Below are 18,867 nucleotides of genomic sequence, written 5' to 3' on the forward strand. Positions count from 1 at the left end.
TTTTGTATTTTTAGTAGAGATGGGGTTTCACCATGTTTACCAGGCTGTTCTAGAACTCCTGACCTCAGGTGATCCGCCTGCCTCAGCCTCCCAAAGTGTTGGGATTACAGGCGTGAGCCACTGCGCCCGGCCTATTTTTTTTTTTTTTTTTTTGACAGAGTCTTGCTCTGTCTCCCAAGCTGGAGTGCAGTGGCGTGATCTCGGCTTACAGCAACCTCTGCCTTCCGGGTTCAAATAATTCTCCTGCCTCAGCTTCCCGAGTAGCTGAGATTACAGGTGTGTGCCACCATGCCTGGCTACTTTTTTTATTTTTTGTGGAGACAGGGTTTTACCATATGGGCCAGGCTGGTCTCGAACTCCTGACCTCAAGGGATCTGCCTGCCTCAGCCTCCCAAAGTGCTGGGATTACAGGCGTGAGCCACTGCACCTGGCTCTTTCTTTTTTTTTTTTTTTAAAGACACTCAAATATGTCAACTTTATTATTTCTCTATACATAACTTTATTTGTACTGAAAATTGTGAAAATAGCACATAGTTTCATCTTATTGCAGTCCAAATTTTTGAAAGCCAGAAAATCTATTATGCTCTAGGCAAACTACCCAATGGTCTCTTTACATTCTTTCCCCACAAGTGAGTTTGCTTCAAATTCTTGATGTTGGGTTTTGTCTTACTGACTTTGGGCTTCTAAAACACATGGGAATACTTTTGTCCTCTTGGTGCTTCTTTGGGTCAAATCAAACAGTAGAGCTAAAGTATACTGAAGTTATTCAAATACGTTCAAACTACACAGATCCTTTATAAATTATTAGTATCATGATAGGAAGGAAAAGATACAAGAAGAAAAATACATCCTAGAACTCATTTCAAAATTATTGGTATACAGTCTATCCTAGCATAGGGTAGCGTTTTCAACCTGCTGCATAAAATTACTAGCAAGAAAGTAAAGTACAAGAATAAGGGTTATGGCTGACGTGGCTGAGTGTCATAATTCCGTATTCTAGCATCCTCAGAAGGATCCCATTGGTTATACATGCAGAAACTGCAGCGACATCTGAATGGTCCACTGCTTGATTCATTCTGAACTCTCTTAAGCCCAGTGTTTGTTAGTTCTCTTTCAAGCCTAGGAACTCTGCTGAGTAAAATGTATCTCAATTTTGCCATCCTTTTCTTTCTACACAGACAGCAGTGTTCTTACCCCTCTCATGTAGAGCAAGTCATCTCTGATTTCCCTGAGCATCATTGCTCCTGTATGTTGTTGTTGGGGTGAATTTTCTGGTAGATGGGAAGGGAATTCAGTACTAGGGTGTATAATCAAGTTACTATGGTTCTTTATCAACGTCTTGAAGCAGAAGTTTTGAGAGGCCCCCGAATCGTCCTGGGAATTTTCTTCAGTGAGCATTTGTGAAGACTCTGGGACCAAGGTCGGATCAAACTTTGTGATGTGCACATCAGTGATCTTGACACAACACTCTCCTTGCTTTTTCTTTAATCATCTTCCCTTTGCCGAACTGCTTATTTTACTACCACTTGGCAGCTTTATTTTTGTCTTTGTTCTTTGCTGAACATTTGAGTGTTTTTTATGGGCCAGATACTTATGTTCAGGTATGAGGGATACAAGGAGGCCAATGAATAAATAAATCAAGTCTTTGCCACTTACGGTTTGTTAAGAAAGACAGACATATAAACCTATAATTTCTTTTTTTTTTTTGAGACGGAGTTTCACTCTTGTCACCCAGGCTGGAGTGCAGTGGCATGATCTCTGCTCACTGCAACCCTGGCCTCCCGGGTTCAAGTGATTATCCTGCTTCAGCCTCCTGAGTAGCTGGGATTATAGGCGTGTGCCACCATGGCCAGCTAATTTTTGTATTATTAGTAGAGGCTAGGTTTCACCATGTTGGTCAAAGTAGTATAGTTCCAAAGTATTTTGAAATGGAATAGAAATGAGGATATTTGCCTTTCAACTTTCAGAAATTTCAGGTTTGGAGGAGGTCAGACATAATTAGAGTAATGTGTCTCTACATGTGGGATTTGGTGTGTATGTATATAAAGTGTGTAAGCTCATGGTTATACTTTGCACAGTGGGATGAAGCTGGAGGTCAAAGTTGTCTCCAGTGGCCCAACGATATTGCTTTCAGTTGCAATTTCTGGTCCTGAACAGGGTGCAGTGGAAGAAGGGATTGGGCAGTTGCTATTTTTAAAGGTTTTTGTGTGGAGAATTATAATGGGTGTCACACAGTTTAGCTGCGTCTTGGGAGAAGGAGTGGGTGGAAGTGTGGTAGAGTGTTGTGTAACAAACAAAAAGTAGGGTAATGATAGAAGGGATTTGAATTATATATAAGGATTAGCCTGAGCCTGCTTATTGAGAGAACTTTTGAAGACGGCACATCCCTGTTTTTTCCAATGACCTTGGTGAGATTTGTGCAGACATCATATCATGTAATTACAAATCTATGTTGTTGGTACCTGGAAGACACCTTGGCATGGGAAACAGTAGGGGGAGCTCTAGCTTTCCCAAGGCCCTGTCTGTGTTGGCCTAGGTTCAGAGTCATCAAGCAGCCTGCTGCTTGGATTATACTCTTTGCCCATAACATTGTGCAGGAGATCAAGTCCACCCAGAGAGGCTAGTGGGACTTGAACAGGCAGTTAAAAAACCTTAAAAGATAAAAAAAACTTTAAGACATCTATTTAAAATGCACGTGGTTCTAAAAATATACTTGTTTAGATAATTTGCTCAAGATTCTCCTTTTGGGGATATATTGATCAATTTAAAGGAAGGCAGATTTTGGGAATTCATTAGTTGATGAGTCAGTGACTGAGCAAAAGCTAGGATATAGAGCTATTTATATTAAAAGGATTAAAATGGGAAAGTTAGCAAAAGTCCATTAGGGAAGCTATTAAGTTGGTACAAAAGTAATTGTGGTTTTTGCTATTGCTTTCAAAGGCAAAAACTGCAGTTTTTCACCAACCTAAATATGTAATAGTAAAATGGTTGTAGGGTTACTGATTGACTGATTGACTGACAGGGTCTTACTTTGTCACCCAGGCTGGAGTGCAGTGGTGCAATTGATCCTAGCTCACTACAGCCTTGAACTCCCTGGCTCAAGCGATCCTCTTACCTCACCGTCCTGAGTAACTGGGACTACAGGCATGCGCCACTGCATTTGGTTAATTTTTAAATTTTTTGTGGAGATGGGGTTGTGCTATGTTGTCCAGGCTGGCCCTGAACTCCTGGCTTCAAGCAGTCTTTTCACCTTGGCCTCTCAAAGTACTAGAATTACAGGAGTGAGACACCCGCCTGACCAATATCATTACTTATAGTAAATTTTTTTTCTTTTTCTTTTTTGAGACAGGGTCTGCTTCTCTCGCCCAGGCTGGAGTGCAGTGGTGCAATCTTGGCGCACTGCAACCTCCGTCTCCCAGGTTCAGGCGATCCTCCTGCCTCAGCCTCCCAAGTAGCTGGGATTACAGGCACCCACCACCACGTCTGGCAAATTTTTTCTATTTTTAGTAGAGACGGGGTTTCGCCATGTTGGCCAGGCTGGTCTCGAACTCCTGACCTCAAGTGATCTGCCTACCTCTGCCTCCCAAAGTGCTGGGATTACAGGCATGAGCCACCGCACCCAGCCCTTACAGCAATATTTTTCACCTTCATAAAAAAATCAGGCTGGGCATGGTGGCTCACGCCTGTAATCCCAGCACTTTAGGAGGCACAGGTGGGTGGATCACCTGAGGTTAGGAGTTCAAGACCAGCCTGGCCAACATGGTGAAACCCCGTCTCTACTAAAAAATACAAAAATTAGCTGGACGTGGTGGCGGGTACCTGTAATCCCAGCTACTTGGGAGGCTGAGGCAGGAGAATCAATTGCACCTGGGAGGCGGAGGTTGCAGTGAGCCAAGACTGCACCATTGCACTCCAGCCTGGGCAAGAACAGCGAAACTCCGTCTCAAAAAAAAAATATTTCCTGGTGTTAGGAAAGAAAAGACGAATGTTAAGGAATCTTAGTCTTTTTGTTTACTTTAAATAATACTGGGTTTTCTTTTGTGAGGGGTTGGTTGTCTCCTTAGAGGACTTTTGTATTTAACAGCTTAACTGAATATTAGGTCAAGAGATTTTGTTAATTTTCTAGATTATTTTGTGGTAATTTGTGTCCTCATTTTTTAGCACCTAGCATCTCTCCTGCTCCATAACAAATTTGCCACAGAATTTGTTGCGCATGGTGGAGTACAGAAATTACTGGAAATACCTCGTCCTTCTATGGCTGCAACCGGTGTGTCTATGTGTTTGTATTACCTATCCTACAATCAGGATGCCATGGAAAGAGTAAGTCATCTATACAGGTTTGTGGGGATGAGATTAGGTTGGGGACAACCTCTTTAAAAGATCACATTCGCAGAATGACTTTTGGATAAGAAAAAAACAGTAGTTGAAGGAATAAATTTTAATGAAGCAAGGAACATGAAAGTCTAGTCTTTATAAAGCATTCTAAAAATGTAAAATTGTTTAGAAATGGTTCTATTTTTTTCTGACTCTACTGGGAAAATGCTGGGTGGATTGGAGTCTGGGAGCTTTATTTAGTTTTTGCCATTTCTGTGGCATTAAGATTAGCCTTCAGGCACTTTTCCGATGTCTTAGTGCAGTGACATTTATGAGTTATTGTAAAAACAACAGGCTGGGTGCAGTGGCTCACGCCTGTAATCACAACACTTTGGGAGGTCGAGGTGGGTGGATCACCTGAGGTCAGGAGTTCAAGATCAGCCTGGCCAACATGGTGTAACCCCGTCTCTACTAAAAATACAAAAATTAGCTGGGCATGGTGGCAGGTGCCTGTAATCCTAGCTACTTGGGAGGCTGAGGCAGGAGAATTGCTTGAACCCAGGAGGCGGAGGTTGCAATGAGCTGAGACTGTGGCATTGCACTCCAGCCTGGGCTACAGAGCAAGACTCCGTTTAAAAAAAAAAAACACACAACAGATCTAGTCTCTCACTGATTCATTCGCATACACATTTATATCGTATATAGGGGTGTATGTGTTTGTGTATTTTTAGAGACAGGGTCTCACCCTATTGCCCAAGTGCTCAGCCTGCCAGGTAGCTAGGACTACAGGCTTGTGCCACCATGCCTGGCTACTTTTTATACTTTTTTTTTTTTTTTTTTTTGACAGAATCTTGCTCTGTCTCCCAGGTTGGAGTGCAGTGGTGCCATCTTGGCTCACTGCAGCCTCCAACTCCCAGGTTCAAGCAATTTTCCTGCCTCAGCCTCCCAAGTAGCTGGGATTACAGGCGCCCGCCACCGTGCCCGGCTAATTTTTGTATTTGTAGTAAAGACAGGGTTTCACCACGTTGGCTAGGCTGGTCTCGAACTCCTGACCTTGTGATTCCCGCACCTTGGCCACCCAAAGTGCTGGGATTACAGGCGTGAGCCACCCCGCCCGGCCTTTTTTTTTTTTTTTCTAATGACAGGGTCTCGCTCTGTTGTCCAGGCTGTAGGCTGTAGTGCAGTGGTGTGATCACAGCCCATTGTAGCCTTGACCTCCCGGGCTCAAGCCATCCTCCCACTTCAGCCTCCCAAGTAGCTGGGACCACAGACGTGCACCACCACACCTGGCTAATTTTTGTACTTCTTTTTTTTTTTTTTTTTTGTACTTTTTGTAGAGATTGGGTTTCACCATGTTGCCCAGGCTAGTCTTGGACCCCTGGACTCAAGTATTCCTCCCACCATGGCCTCCCAAAGTGCTGAGATTATAGGCATGCTACCACACTCAGCTGATGCTTGTTTTATATTAACAAATAGTTTGTTATGGAGATAATAAAACCATCCCAACTATTCCTAGGGCTGCAGAGAGGTTTTCCATTTGGTTCTGCTGTTTTTCTAGTTAAGACTCTTTCATATATAATCATTTTTTTTTTTTTTTTGAGACAGAGTCTTGCTCTGTCACCCAGACTGGAGTGCAGTGGCGGGATCTCGGCTCACTGCAACCTCTGCCCCCTGGGTTCAAGTGATTCTCCTGTCTCAGCCTCCTGAATAGCTGGGATCACAGGCACGTGCCACCACGCCTGGCCAATTTTTTTTTTTTTTTTTCAGTAGAGACGGGGTTTTACCATGTTGGCTAGGCTGGTCCTGAACTCCTGACCTTAAGTGATCCACCCGCCTCAGCCTCCCAAAGTACTGGGATTACAGGCATAAGCCACCGTGCCTGGCGTTGTGATTTTTTTTAAAGTGTAAATGGGTTATACATACGTATGTGGTTTTTTGTTTTTTTGTTTTTGTTTTGAGGCAGGGTCTGGCTCTGTCGCCTATGCTGGAGTCCAGTGGCATGATCTTGGCTCACTGCAGCCTCGGCCTCCTGGGTTCAAACCATCCTCGCAAGTAGCTGGGACAACAAGGGCACACCACCACACCTGGCTAATTTTTGCATGTTTTGTAGAGGCAGGGTTTTGCCATTTTGCCCAGGCTGTGGGTTATACATTTGAAAAGCGATGGGCTCCTGTGATCCCCTAGGAAAGCAAAGCTCTTGTTACTTCTATTTCTGGAACATTTTTCTAATATTCTTATTTGGTGTGTCTTTTTCTGGTAGAGTGAAATGGGTAATTTCTTCTCAAGCTATGACATTATTTATCTTTGCTTATTAATAATATCAGTTTTAATTTGTTTTTCTTTTGATATTTATGCAAGATAGGTAGTCTTTTGGGAGTAATAAACTAATCGGTGTGTGTACATACAAAATTACTTATGGGTAAGATAGAGAAAAAAATATCAAGGAAACCTGGGGATGCTTTACAGTTTCATTTTGTGACCCATAGTAGACATCAAAATGTGTGTGAATTAACCAGAGAATGAATACCAAACTCCTAGACTTAGGATCAGAAATCTGAGCCACTTTTATCACATTGCAGAAGTTCCTTACCTCTTCCTCTTCTTTTAAGTGAGAATCTAATACCTGTATAATGGAGCCCTTGTGAGCATTGAATGATGTAAATATTTGTTGGCACTCAGTAAGTATAGGTTGTATTTAAATATTTATCTAAATTTAGGTTGTTTTCAGGTTTGGAATGGATCGTGTTCTAAAATTGCCTTTGTATTATTACCTAAACTTTGTACTAAGAGTGACTTGATTGGAAATGGTCATTGTATTCTGCAGATATCTATACTGGCAAATTTTTCATCCTGTTCGAGGGCTCCTTTGCCCGCAATTTAAAAGCATTGTTTTATTTGTATTTTTTTGCAGGTTTGCATGCATCCCCACAATGTTCTGTCTGATGTGGTGAACTATACCCTGTGGTTAATGGAGTGTTCTCATGCTTCAGGATGCTGCCATGCTACCATGTTTTTTTCAATTTGCTTCTCATTTCGGGCTGTCTTGGAGCTCTTTGACCGCTATGATGGTCTTCGTCGTCTGGTGAACTTGGTGAGGTTCTTTCAGTGCTTTTCTCACTAGGATTAAGGGTCCTGGTTGTGTTGGCTGCCCTTTAACAGCACACCCTTGAAGAAAGGAAGCTTCTGATTAGAGGAGTTTTGCTGCCATTCTTTTTGTGAAGTTTTTTTTTTTTTCCCGTTTCTTCACAAATTTCTCTTTTTCTTTAGTAGTTAGAGGACACTGTGTCGTTGTAGACTTGCCTTGGATATAGTAATCTTATAACAGGGATTGGCAGTTGATGATCTTGATCTTTCTAAAAGCAAGTTTTATTCCTGTACATTTTTTAATATGATTAAAAGCTTGTTCATTTTTTGATATGAGTTTAATGTTTTGCTTTCATATAGCTACTGTTAACATGCTGTATACATAGATATACATAAATATGCTTTGATATTTGTCAGTCTTGTTAAGCATAAAAGTTTACTGATACATAAGCAGAATATGTATGGAAAGTAAAAAAAGTTTACTAAAATATTTTCCCTTTTTTAAATCTTTTTACTTAACTCTTTTTGCCTTTTCCCCTCTTTTGCCCCAAATTTTGCATCTTAATAGATCAGTACTTTGGAGATTCTAAATTTGGAAGATCAGGGTGCACTTCTGAGTGATGATGAAATATTTGCTAGCCGCCAAACTGGGAAACATACCTGCATGGCTTTGCGCAAATACTTTGAGGCTCACCTGGCCATTAAATTGGAACAAGTGAAGCAGTCACTTCAGAGGACTGAGGGTGGCATTCTTGTCCACCCGCAACCCCCGTACAAGGTGAGAGGACCTTGCCTTGAAAGGGAAAGTTCTGTTAGCCCTCTCTAGCATCTCAGTCCTGAAATTCACATTCAGATCAGTGGACTCTCTGTGCTATGTCCATTGTTGGAGTATACTTCCCTGTATGAAGGCAGAACAATTGTAAAATGGATGTAATAGATGAATTTCAGGGAATTATTTTGCTTCCAGTTGTAAGTTGCTGGGATTCTGGAACTAAAAGATTAACTGAAGTGTGTATAAAAAAGCTGTCTTTTTTTCTTTTTGAGATACGTCTCCCTCTGTCACCCAGGCTGGAGTGCAGTGATGTGACCACAGCTCATTGCAACATTAACCTCCCAGGTTCAGGTGATCCTCCCACCTCAACCTCCTGAGTAGTTGGGGGACTATAGGCACACACCACCACACCCAGCTAATTTTTAAATTTTTCGTGGAGGTGGGGGTCTCACTATGTTGTCCTGGCTGGTCTTGAACTCCTGGACTCAAGCAGTCCTCCCACCTCGACCTCCCAAAGTGCTAGAATTACAGGTGTGAGCCACTGTACCTGGCAAAGAGCTTTTTTGTATAAAAAGTACTAGATGATTTGCCTTCTGTGCAGAATTTCTTTTCTGGAAATGTGTTTATAACTCCACTTCGCTATCATTGTGGAATTTGATATGTTTTGGGATAATGACGAGTAGCTGCATGTTTTTTAAAAAATCACCAGCAGATTTCTTGAGACCAGCCTGGGCAACAATAGTGAGACCCTGTCTTTACAAAAATTTTAAAAATTGGCTGGGCCCTGTGGTGTGCATCTGTAGTTCTAGCTACTTGGAAGGCAGAGGTGGGAGGATGATTTGAACCCAGGAGTTCAAGACTGCAATGAGCTATGATCATACCACTGCACTCCAGTCTGGGCAGAGACTGTCTCAAAAAAAAAAAAAAAAAAAGGGGCATGGTGGCTGAGGTGGGAGAATCACTCGAGTCTGGGGGTTTGAGGCTGCATGTGATCAGGCTATGGCACTCCAGTCTGGGCAACAGAGTGAGAACCACTCTCAAGAAAAAAAAAGTCACAAATTGAAATCAGTCACATGATGCTTCTTTCTCTTAAGCTGTAACTTATATGCACAAAGGAAACTTTTGTTATCTTTTTGGACAAATCATATTGTGAGTCTAGTTATAAATAAGATAAAAGATTAAGCAATATATGGTCATTATTTCACATATGGGCTTTTGACTCAAGAATTGTGGAATTTGAAAGGTATTATTATTTAATTTATAATTAAAACCTTGGACAAGCATGGTGGCTCATGCCTGTAATTCCAGCACTTCAGGAGGCTGAGGTGGGAGGATCGCTTGAGTCTTAAGAGTTCAGGGCTGCAGTGAGCTATGATCATGCCACTGCACTCCAGCATGGGCAACAAAATGAGACCCTGTCTCTACGAAAAATAAAATAATTAGCTGGGTGTGGTGGCATGTGCCTGTGGTTCTAGCTACTTGGGATGCTGAGACAGGAGGGTAGCTTGAGCCTGAGAGATTGAGGCTACAGTGAGCCGTGATCAAGCCACTGCCCTCCAGCCTGGGCAGCAAAGTGAGACCCTGTCTCGAAATAAGTAAATAAAATAAAATCTCTTGGCCAGTGAGCTGCGCTCAAGAAGGTAGTAGGCAGATGTAGAGTTATATATAATAATAATACCATATATGTCTCCTTATAGGCATGCTCATATACTCATGAACAGATTGTGGAAATGATGGAATTTTTGATAGAATATGGCCCAGCGCAGCTATATTGGGAACCAGCTGAAGTCTTCCTCAAACTTTCTTGTGTGCAACTCTTATTGCAGCTTATTTCTATTGCCTGCAATTGGAAGACCTATTATGCAAGGTGGGACCAGAGAGAGATTTCAAATGAAGTTTGATGCATCTTTTTATTAAAGTTGATGTTGGTTTGCGCATTGTATATGCTTAACAAACATTTGTTGAATGGAATTGAAATTTTGGACTTGAATCTGAGAAATTAGATTAGGCATGAAAATATGATTTTTAATTTACAGCACGCTTGTTCATATATATGGTCTTGGTGATTGTAAAATTTGCATAGTAGGCAAGGATTAGCATCTGTACTGTCAGAGAAGTACATGATTTACACAGCCACAGCTGCAGAGCTGGGGTTAAAGTGTTGTCTTGAGGCTGGAGTCCAGGATTCTTTAGTACTTAGACTTTAAGTGTCTTGCTACTACTTGACAACCATATATAATGTTTATATTACGTTCATATAAAATTGTCCTTTTACTCTTGGAATTCAACACACTGTTAGGATTTTCACAAATTAGTTGAAGGCAGAGCAGGACAAGGCCCAGAAAAGGGTGGCTGATGTAATCAGGAAACTGGGTAGGTTCTATTTGAAGATGATATAAAAAGAAATAAAACTGTGTTTTGAAAAAGATGGGGTCTTAAGATAGTAAAGTTTATAAACAGAGTGCTTGACCTTCTTTTCCTGTTCACTCACTGCCATAAAGATAAGAGAGGGGCTTATTTAGGGGAATATAGTAAGTTTATTAAATCCCAGGGTTTAAATATAGTAAGGTACTCTTGGAACAGGTGTTATTAAACTTTTTGGTTTCAGGATACCTTTACCATATTAATAATTACTGAGAACTCTAAAAGGCTTTTGTTTTTGTGTTAATATCTATCAGTATTAGACATTAAAACAAAATGTAAAAATATTTATGCATTAAAAATGTGGGCCAGGCACGGTGGCTCATGCCTGTAATTTCAGCACTTTGGAAGGACGAGGTGGGCAGATCACTTGAGGTCCGGAGTTTGAGACCAGCCTGGGCAATATGGTGAAACCCCATCTCTACTAAAAATAGAAAAATTAGCCGGGTGTGGTGTTACGCACCTGTAGTCCCAGTTACCTGGGAGGCTGAGGCAGGAGAATTGATTGAACCCGAGAGGCAGAGGTTGCAGTGAGCGGAGATCACGCCACTGTACTCCAGTCTAGGCGACAGAGCAAGTCTTCATCTCAAAAAAAAAAAGTGAACCCATTGCATGTTTGCGTTATTCATGAAAAATTTCCAAAATAAAACCAGATAATTTTAGCAAGTTTGAAAAAATGTCTGGCCTAATATTTCATATCTGCTTCTGTATTCAGTTTTTGTGACATCACATCATCACTGGAAGACTCTCTTACTATGCAATGAGAGAATGAGAGTGCAAAAGGAAAGTAACATCTTATTATTATGAAAATAGCTTTGACTTCATGGGACCTTCTGAAAGGGTCTCAGACTTCTAGAGGTCTCCAGACTATACTTTGAGAAGTGCTGTTTTAGAATATTGGAAAAGTAGGTTATTATATTTATTTGGAGAATTGTTTAAAAAGTGATAATAGGCCAGGCGTGGTGGTTCATACCTGTAATCCCAGCACTTAGGGAGGCTGAGGCGGGCAGATTGCTTGAGATCAGGAGTTTGAGACCAGCCTGGGCAATATGGTGAAACCCCATCTCTACCAAAAATAAAAAAAATTAGCCTGGTGTGTTGCTGCATGCCTGTAGTCCCAGCTACTAGGGAGGCTGAGGTGGGAGGATTGCTTGAGCCCAGGAGGTAGAGAATGCAGTGAGCCAAGATGGTGCCACTGCACTTTAGCCTGGGCAACAGAGCAAGACTCTGTTTCCAAAAAAAAAAAAAAAAAAGATGATGACAGCTCACGAAACAACTAGAAAGGGTATAAATACATTTTTTAAACTGGTACATCTGTGTTTATTTACTTTTTTGTTGGTTTTGGAGACAGAATCTTGCTCTGTTGCCCAGGCTGGAGTGCAGTGGCAGGATCTTGGCTCACTCCAACCTCCACCTCCCAGGTTCAAGAGATTCTTGTGCCTCGGCCTCTGAAGTAGCTGGGATTACAGGCGCGCACCACCAAGCCCAGCTAATTTTTGTATTTTTTAGTAGAGACGGGGTTTTGCCATGTTGGCCAGGCTGGTCTCGAACTCCTGGCCTTGAGTGATCTGCCTGCCTCAGCCTCTCAATGTGCTGGGATTATAGGCATGAAACACTGTCTGGCCTGTATTTGGATTATTGAAAAAATATGTCCTTGATTTTAAAAAATTATTTTTAGAAATAAAATTAATAAATGTTTCTGCTTTAGAATATGCAGAATCTTTTAAAGAGAAAATTACTCTTAGCATTCACTACATAATATTTGTAAATACACATAATTGATATTATACTTTTAATCAAATTCATCTTTTTTATGAATATTTTCAAAACATAGAAAGGCACAGAGAATAGTATAACAACTGCTCCATCATTAACCAGGATTGGCATATTGTTGTATTTGCTTTTTGCTTAATTCTTTTTCTGCCTCCCCAGCATCACCTATCTTCTGAATTGGAACCATATTCTCCCCACTCATGTTTTTATACTATATATATATGTGTGTTCATAAATAATAATGTCATACTGCTTTGCATGTTTTTAAATTATAAATATTTTCCTAAGTTCATCTTTCACAGCTTGCTTTTTTTACCCTTATATTCTTGAGATTTATATATGTTGATATTTATTTAAAATGCTGTATTTCTATACTGCAGTTTATTCTGCCATTGATGGCTAATTTAGTGTTTTTGTTTGTTTTTTTTTGGCTATTAAATAAATGGTATCATGAACCTTTTGGAGGCTCTCTTGAGGATATGATGTAGACCATCTGGTTTGTAGGGTGTCTGTGTTCTTACCTTTATTGGATATTGCCAAATTGCTTCTAAAAATGTTCATACCATTGTCATCCCCCACCAGCAATATATAGGAGCTTTCATTTCTCTACTTTTTTTTTTTTTTGAGGCAGAGTCTTGCTCTGTTACCCGGGCTGGAGTGCAGTAGTGGTGCAATCTCGGCTTATTGCAACCTCCACCTCCTGGGTTCAAGCAATTCTCCTGCTTCAGCCTCCTGAGTAACTGGGACTACAGGCGCCCACTACCATGCCCAGCTAATTTTTGTATTTTTAGTAGAGACAGGGTTTCACCATATTGGCCAGGCTGGTCTTGAACTCCTGACCTCGTGATCCACCCGCCCTGGCCTCCCACCACACCCAGCCATTTTTTCTTTTTTAACTACAAAAGACATCTAACATTTCTCTACTTTCTTGCCAATACTTGGTATTGTCAGATTTTTAATTTCATATCTTACATTTTTAATTTTTATATCATTAATGTTGTATTTTGAACCCTTTCCCTCATTCTTTAGGGTTCTTTGAAAATGATTGTCAATGGCTGTAGTTTATGAGTGCACTATACTCTAACACATACGTTGCTCTTGTCTATGTGGGTTTTCTCATTCTTTTGCTATTTTAATGTGGCTAATGAACATCTTAATACATAAATTCTTCTGATTCTTTCTTTCTTTTTTTTTTTTTGAAATGGAGTCTCACTGTGTTGACCAAGCTGGAGTGCAGTGGTGTGATCTTGGCTCACTGCAGCCTCTGCCTCCCAGATTCAAGCAATTCTCCCTGCCTCAGCCTCCTGAGTAGCTGGGATTACAGATGCCCACCACCACGCCTGGCTGGTTTTTGTATTTTTTAGTAGAGATGGGGTTTCAACATGTTGGCCAGGCTGGTCTTGAATTACTGACCTCAGGTCATCTGCCTGCCTCAGCCTCCCAAATTGTTGTGATTACCAGCGTGAGCCACTGCACCCGGCCTGAGTCTTTTTTCTTTTCTTTTCTTTTCTTTTTTTTTTTTTTTTTTATGGAGACGGAGTCTCTCTCTGTGGCCCGGGCTGGAGTGCGGTGGCTCAATCTCAGCTCACTGCAACTTCCGCCTCCTGGGTTCAAGCAATTCTCCTGCCTCAACCTCCCAAGTAGCTGGGACTACAGGCGCCCACCACTAAGCCTGGCTAATTTTTTTTTTTAATTTTTATTTTAGTAGTGACAGGGTTTCGCCATGTTGCCCAGGCTAGTCTTGAACTCCTGAGCTCAGGCAGTCTGCCTGCCTCAGCCTCCCAAAGTGCTAGGATTACAGGCATGAGCCACCACGCCTGGCCCCGGCCTGATTATTTCTTTAGGACAGATTGTTAGAGGTGAAATTTCTAGGACAAGGTTTATGAACATTTTAAGAATCTTGTTTCATATTTCCAGATTACTTTTTTTTTTTTTTCATTTTTCTTTTTTTGTTTTTCGAGACAGGCTCTTACTCTGTTGCCCAGACTGGAGTGCAGTGGTGTAATCACGGCTCACCACAGCCTCAACTTCCTGGGCATAGGTGATCCTCCCACCTCAGCCTCCTGAGAAGCTGGGACTACAGGCACGTGCTACCACACCCAGCTAATATCTTATTTTTTTTTTTAATAGAAAAAGATAAAACCATGTTGCCCAGTCTGGTCTCAAACTCCTGGGTTCAAGTGATCCTCCCACCTTGGCCTCCTAAAGTGTTGGGATTATAGGCTTGAGCCACCGTGCCTGGCCTCCAGATTACTTTCCGGAAAGAGTGTGCTAATTTCTACTCTCACCAAAACTTTGAGAGTATGTGTCTCTATATGTTTTCACTAGGATGAAAGGATTCAGGATTATTCTATGTTTTTTATCATAGAAGTTTAATAGGTAAAAATTCCATTGCTACATTTTTTGGAAGTAATGTCATGGTGACTATAAAATCCTCTCTCGATGCGACAGCTTGAGATAGAGCCACACTGGTAGTGGTTCTGATTTATTGTCTCTGTGTGTGCGTGTGTGTGTCTGTTTGTCTCTCTCTCTCGATTGTTGTGGCTATACTCTAATTTCCCTTTGACTAATTCTTCCTGTCCAGGAATGACACTGTGCGCTTTGCTTTGGATGTCCTGGCTATTCTTACTGTGGTGCCAAAAATCCAGCTCCAGTTGGCAGAATCAGTGGACGTGTTGGATGAGGCTGGATCTACAGTTTCTACTGTAGGTAGGTTGTACTTTGCCATTTTTGTTGTTGCTTGGTCTGGATTTGTTTTTTCTTTGCCACTCTGGTTGTGGTTACTTACCTGACCTAATTTTGGATTTTAGAACAGAAGTAGTAGAGGGGGGCTCCTTGTCTGTCTGTTATAAGGAGTACCATTCAGCAGATCAGGAACTAATTTAAGAAAAAACAAAAAATAAAAATACAAATGTAGGACCAGATAGTTTGATGTAAGGGAGTCATGCTAGTAACCTCAGGTTTTCTGAGTGGTACTGGCATTTCTGCTATAATGGTATATTATAGCTTTCCTGAAAAGCTCACACTCTGAAGAGTCTTGCACTAAAAATAAAGTTCATGGGAAAAATGGATTGAGGCAGATAGTGAAAAACTTAAGCATCACAGCTTTCCAGGAGTTAAAGGGGGGAAAAAAAAGTAAGCAGTTTTGTAACCTGAGTCAGTAATTGGCAGGTAACTCAAAATGGGTAGAAACTGTCATACATATATAAAAGAAAATATACTTTGATAATATACTTTATTAAGAGCAAGGCTGATCTGGGCACTGCTGGGGTGAGCATGGGAAGTCATGTGACGGGACAAGATGCAGGATAGGACTAAGACACAGGCACTTGTTTTTAATTTTCTTAAAATAGAGTGGAAAGGGTTCTGCTTCCACAGTAGCAGCCCAACTGAGGGCTTTCTCTGTTCCTGAGGTTTTAGTGTATTAAAATTAATAAACCAGAAAAGGCCGAGTGCAGTGGCTCACACCTGTAATCCCAGCACTTTGGGAGGCCGAGGCGGGTGGATCACCTGAGATCAGGAGTTCCAGACCAGCCTGGCCAACACGGTGAAACCCCACCTCTACTAAAAATACAAAAATTAGCTGGGCGTGGTGACGGGCGCCTGTAATCCCAGCTCTTTGGGAGGCTGAGGCAGGAGAATCACTTGAACCCGGGAGGCGGAGGTTGCAGTGAGCCAAGATCACACCAGTGCACTCCAGCTTGGGCCACAGTGCAAGAGTCAACCTCAAAAAAATAATAAAACCAGAAAAAATTGCACATGAACCTTGATTACTTTCCATAATTATGACATGATTTCCCTATTTAATAACTGCATATGAGATACCATAAAAATACATTGTAGTAGAACTGTCTGCACTTTATACAAACCCTTGCAGTTTTTACAAAAGTAATGTCGTTTTTTAAAGTAAAACAAAGTGAGTAGAACACCAAATTTTGACTCTGGAACAACTATTGAAGTTGGCCATTAGTTTTATGGTGAATAATACATAATTTTTTTTTCCCATTAGGTATCAGCATTATTTTGGGAGTGGCTGAGGGTGAGTTCTTCATCCATGATGCTGAAATTCAGAAGTCAGCACTTCAGATTATCATCAATTGTGTGTGTGGCCCAGATAACCGAATATCCAGTATTGGTAAATTTATCTCTGGTACTCCTCGGAGAAAGCTGCCTCAGAACCCTAAAAGCAGTGAGCACACCCTGGCCAAGATGTGGAATGTGGTTCAGTCCAACAACGGCATCAAGGTGCTCCTGTCCTTACTGTCCATTAAGATGCCCATCACAGATGCAGACCAAATCCGGGCCCTGGCCTGCAAGGCCCTGGTGGGCCTCTCTCGCAGTAGCACTGTCCGGCAGATCATCAGTAAACTGCCCCTTTTCAGCAGCTGCCAGATCCAGCAGCTGATGAAGGAGCCTGTGCTGCAGGACAAGCGCAGTGACCACGTCAAGTTCTGCAAGTATGCTGCTGAACTCATTGAACGGGTGTCAGGAAAACCACTTCTCATTGGCACTGATGTTTCCCTAGCACGACTGCAGAAAGCAGATGTTGTTGCCCAGTCAAGGATCTCCTTCCCTGAGAAAGAGCTGCTTTTGTTGATACGAAACCATCTTATCTCTAAAGGGCTTGGAGAAACAGCAACCGTGCTGACAAAAGAGGCTGACCTGCCCATGACTGCTGCCTCCCATTCTTCTGCCTTTACCCCAGTCACTGCTGCTGCTTCTCCTGTCTCTCTACCCCGAACCCCTCGTATCGCTAATGGCATTGCAACTCGACTGGGCAGCCATGCTGCCGTGGGTGCCTCTGCCCCTTCTGCCCCTACTGCTCATCCTCAGCCACGGCCCCCCCAGGGTCCGCTAGCTCTGCCTGGCCCATCTTATGCAGGCAACTCCCCTTTGATTGGTAGAATCAGTTTTATCAGAGAGAGGCCATCACCCTGCAATGGCAGGAAAATCAGAGTGTTGCGGCAGAAGTCGGACCATGGTGCCTACAGCCAAAGCCCAGCCATAAAAAAGCAGCTGGACAGACATCTTCCTTCCCCACCTACGCTGGACAGTATAATCACAGAGTATCTTAGAGAACAACATGCTCGCTGCAAGAATCCAGTTGCCACCTGCCCACCTTTCTCCCTCTTTACTCCTCACCAATGTCCTGAGCCAAAACAGAGGCGGCAAGCGCCAATAAACTTTACCTCAAGGCTAAACCGCAGGGCATCATTTCCAAAGTATGGAGGGGTGGATGGCGGATGCTTTGATAGGCACCTTATCTTTAGCAGGTAAGAAGAGGTCCCTTCTTACTCCCTGGGAATTGGAATGATTCTTTTATTTAAATCAAACTGGGCAGTATCAGCATAGTTGGCCTGAAATACCACTGATTGTCACTTTGTGTAATACTTGAACAATGTAATTGTACCACCTTTTGTCAACCATGGGTTCCTTGTGTGATTGTTGGCAGTACATTGATAATAATCCTTTGTGTTCTCATCTCAACTAGTATGTTTTCTAGAACCCACATCCCCTCATTACTGTCCATAAGGAGGCTCCCAAGCTTGTGCTGGTGCAAGTTGCTTCCTGTTCTGATTCTTGACAAATCTTACATAAAGGTTATGGGATCACAGGTTTTAAACATCGGAATTTTTTTTTTTTGGAGACGGAGTCTCTCTGTCGCCTAGGCTGGAGTACAGTGGTGCTATCTTGGCTCACTGCAACCTCTCCCTCCTAGGTTCAAGTGATTCTCCTGCCTCAGCCTCCTGAGTAGCTGGGATTACAGGCAGGCGCCACCATATCTAGCTAATTTTTGCATTTTTAGTAGAGATGGGGTTTTACCATGTTGGCCAGGCTGGTCTTGAATTCCTGACCTCAGTTGATCCCCCCACTTCGGCCTCCCAAAGTGCTAGGATTACAGGCGTGAGCCACTGCGTCTGGCCTAAACATGGGAATTTTTGTTATTTAAATTGGTAAGTGGAAATCTTTTTCTTATTTAAAATAAGAAGCACTGAAGGTCACTGTGATTTTGGAAGAAGCCATTTGAAACATTAATGTTCTGTGCTTTTTCTTCTATCCTAGCAGTTTGCTTTTTCTGAGTCCCTGCACATTCTTTGCCTGTGATTCTCTCTTTTTTTTGCTTAGATTCCGTCCTATTTCAGTGTTCCGGGAAGCCAATGAAGATGAGAGTGGCTTCACCTGCTGTGCATTCTCAGCACGGGAGCGGTTCCTGATGCTTGGCACCTGCACAGGGCAGCTGAAGCTCTATAATGTGTTTAGTGGACAGGAGGAGGCCAGCTATAACTGTCACAACTCAGCCATCACACATCTTGAACCTTCCAGGGTAAGGGTTCCTTCCTAGGATGCTCTCAGTCATTCTTCCAAGATGAATTGGTGAACTAGAGTAAAGGAGGCTTACCCTTTATTGAGCTCTCTCTTTTAAATGAGTCCTCAACTGGAAAATCTAGTTGAGGTTAACTCATATTTCAGATGGAGAATGAGGAATATGGCAGTTATTAGGA

At 42.1% G+C, this 18,867-nt stretch overlaps 1 protein-coding gene across 11 annotated transcripts in view; it reads left to right on the top strand.

Annotated features, from left to right (window-relative positions):
- DCAF1 (DDB1 and CUL4 associated factor 1) overlaps window positions 1–18,867 on the top strand; it is a 109,405-nt gene that overhangs the window by 66,084 nt on the left and 24,454 nt on the right. For all 11 annotated transcript variants that reach the window (XR_008523282.2, XR_008523283.2, XM_054550673.2 and 8 more), the window contains 7 exons: window positions 4,162–4,320; window positions 7,226–7,405; window positions 7,967–8,176; window positions 9,868–10,037; window positions 14,949–15,073; window positions 16,374–17,637; window positions 18,491–18,689. Coding sequence is in view for 9 of the 11 variants with exons in the window: in XM_054550673.2 (XP_054406648.2) it covers window positions 4,162–4,320; window positions 7,226–7,405; window positions 7,967–8,176; window positions 9,868–10,037; window positions 14,949–15,073; window positions 16,374–17,637; window positions 18,491–18,689 (2,307 nt within the window). In the remaining 2 variants the exon portion in view is untranslated. The remainder of the gene's footprint in view (window positions 1–4,161; window positions 4,321–7,225; window positions 7,406–7,966; window positions 8,177–9,867; window positions 10,038–14,948; window positions 15,074–16,373; window positions 17,638–18,490; window positions 18,690–18,867) is intronic.

The sequence above is a fragment of the Pongo abelii genome, chromosome 2 (assembly GCF_028885655.2).
Source record: "Pongo abelii isolate AG06213 chromosome 2, NHGRI_mPonAbe1-v2.0_pri, whole genome shotgun sequence".
Taxonomy (NCBI): Eukaryota; Metazoa; Chordata; class Mammalia; order Primates; family Hominidae; genus Pongo; species Pongo abelii.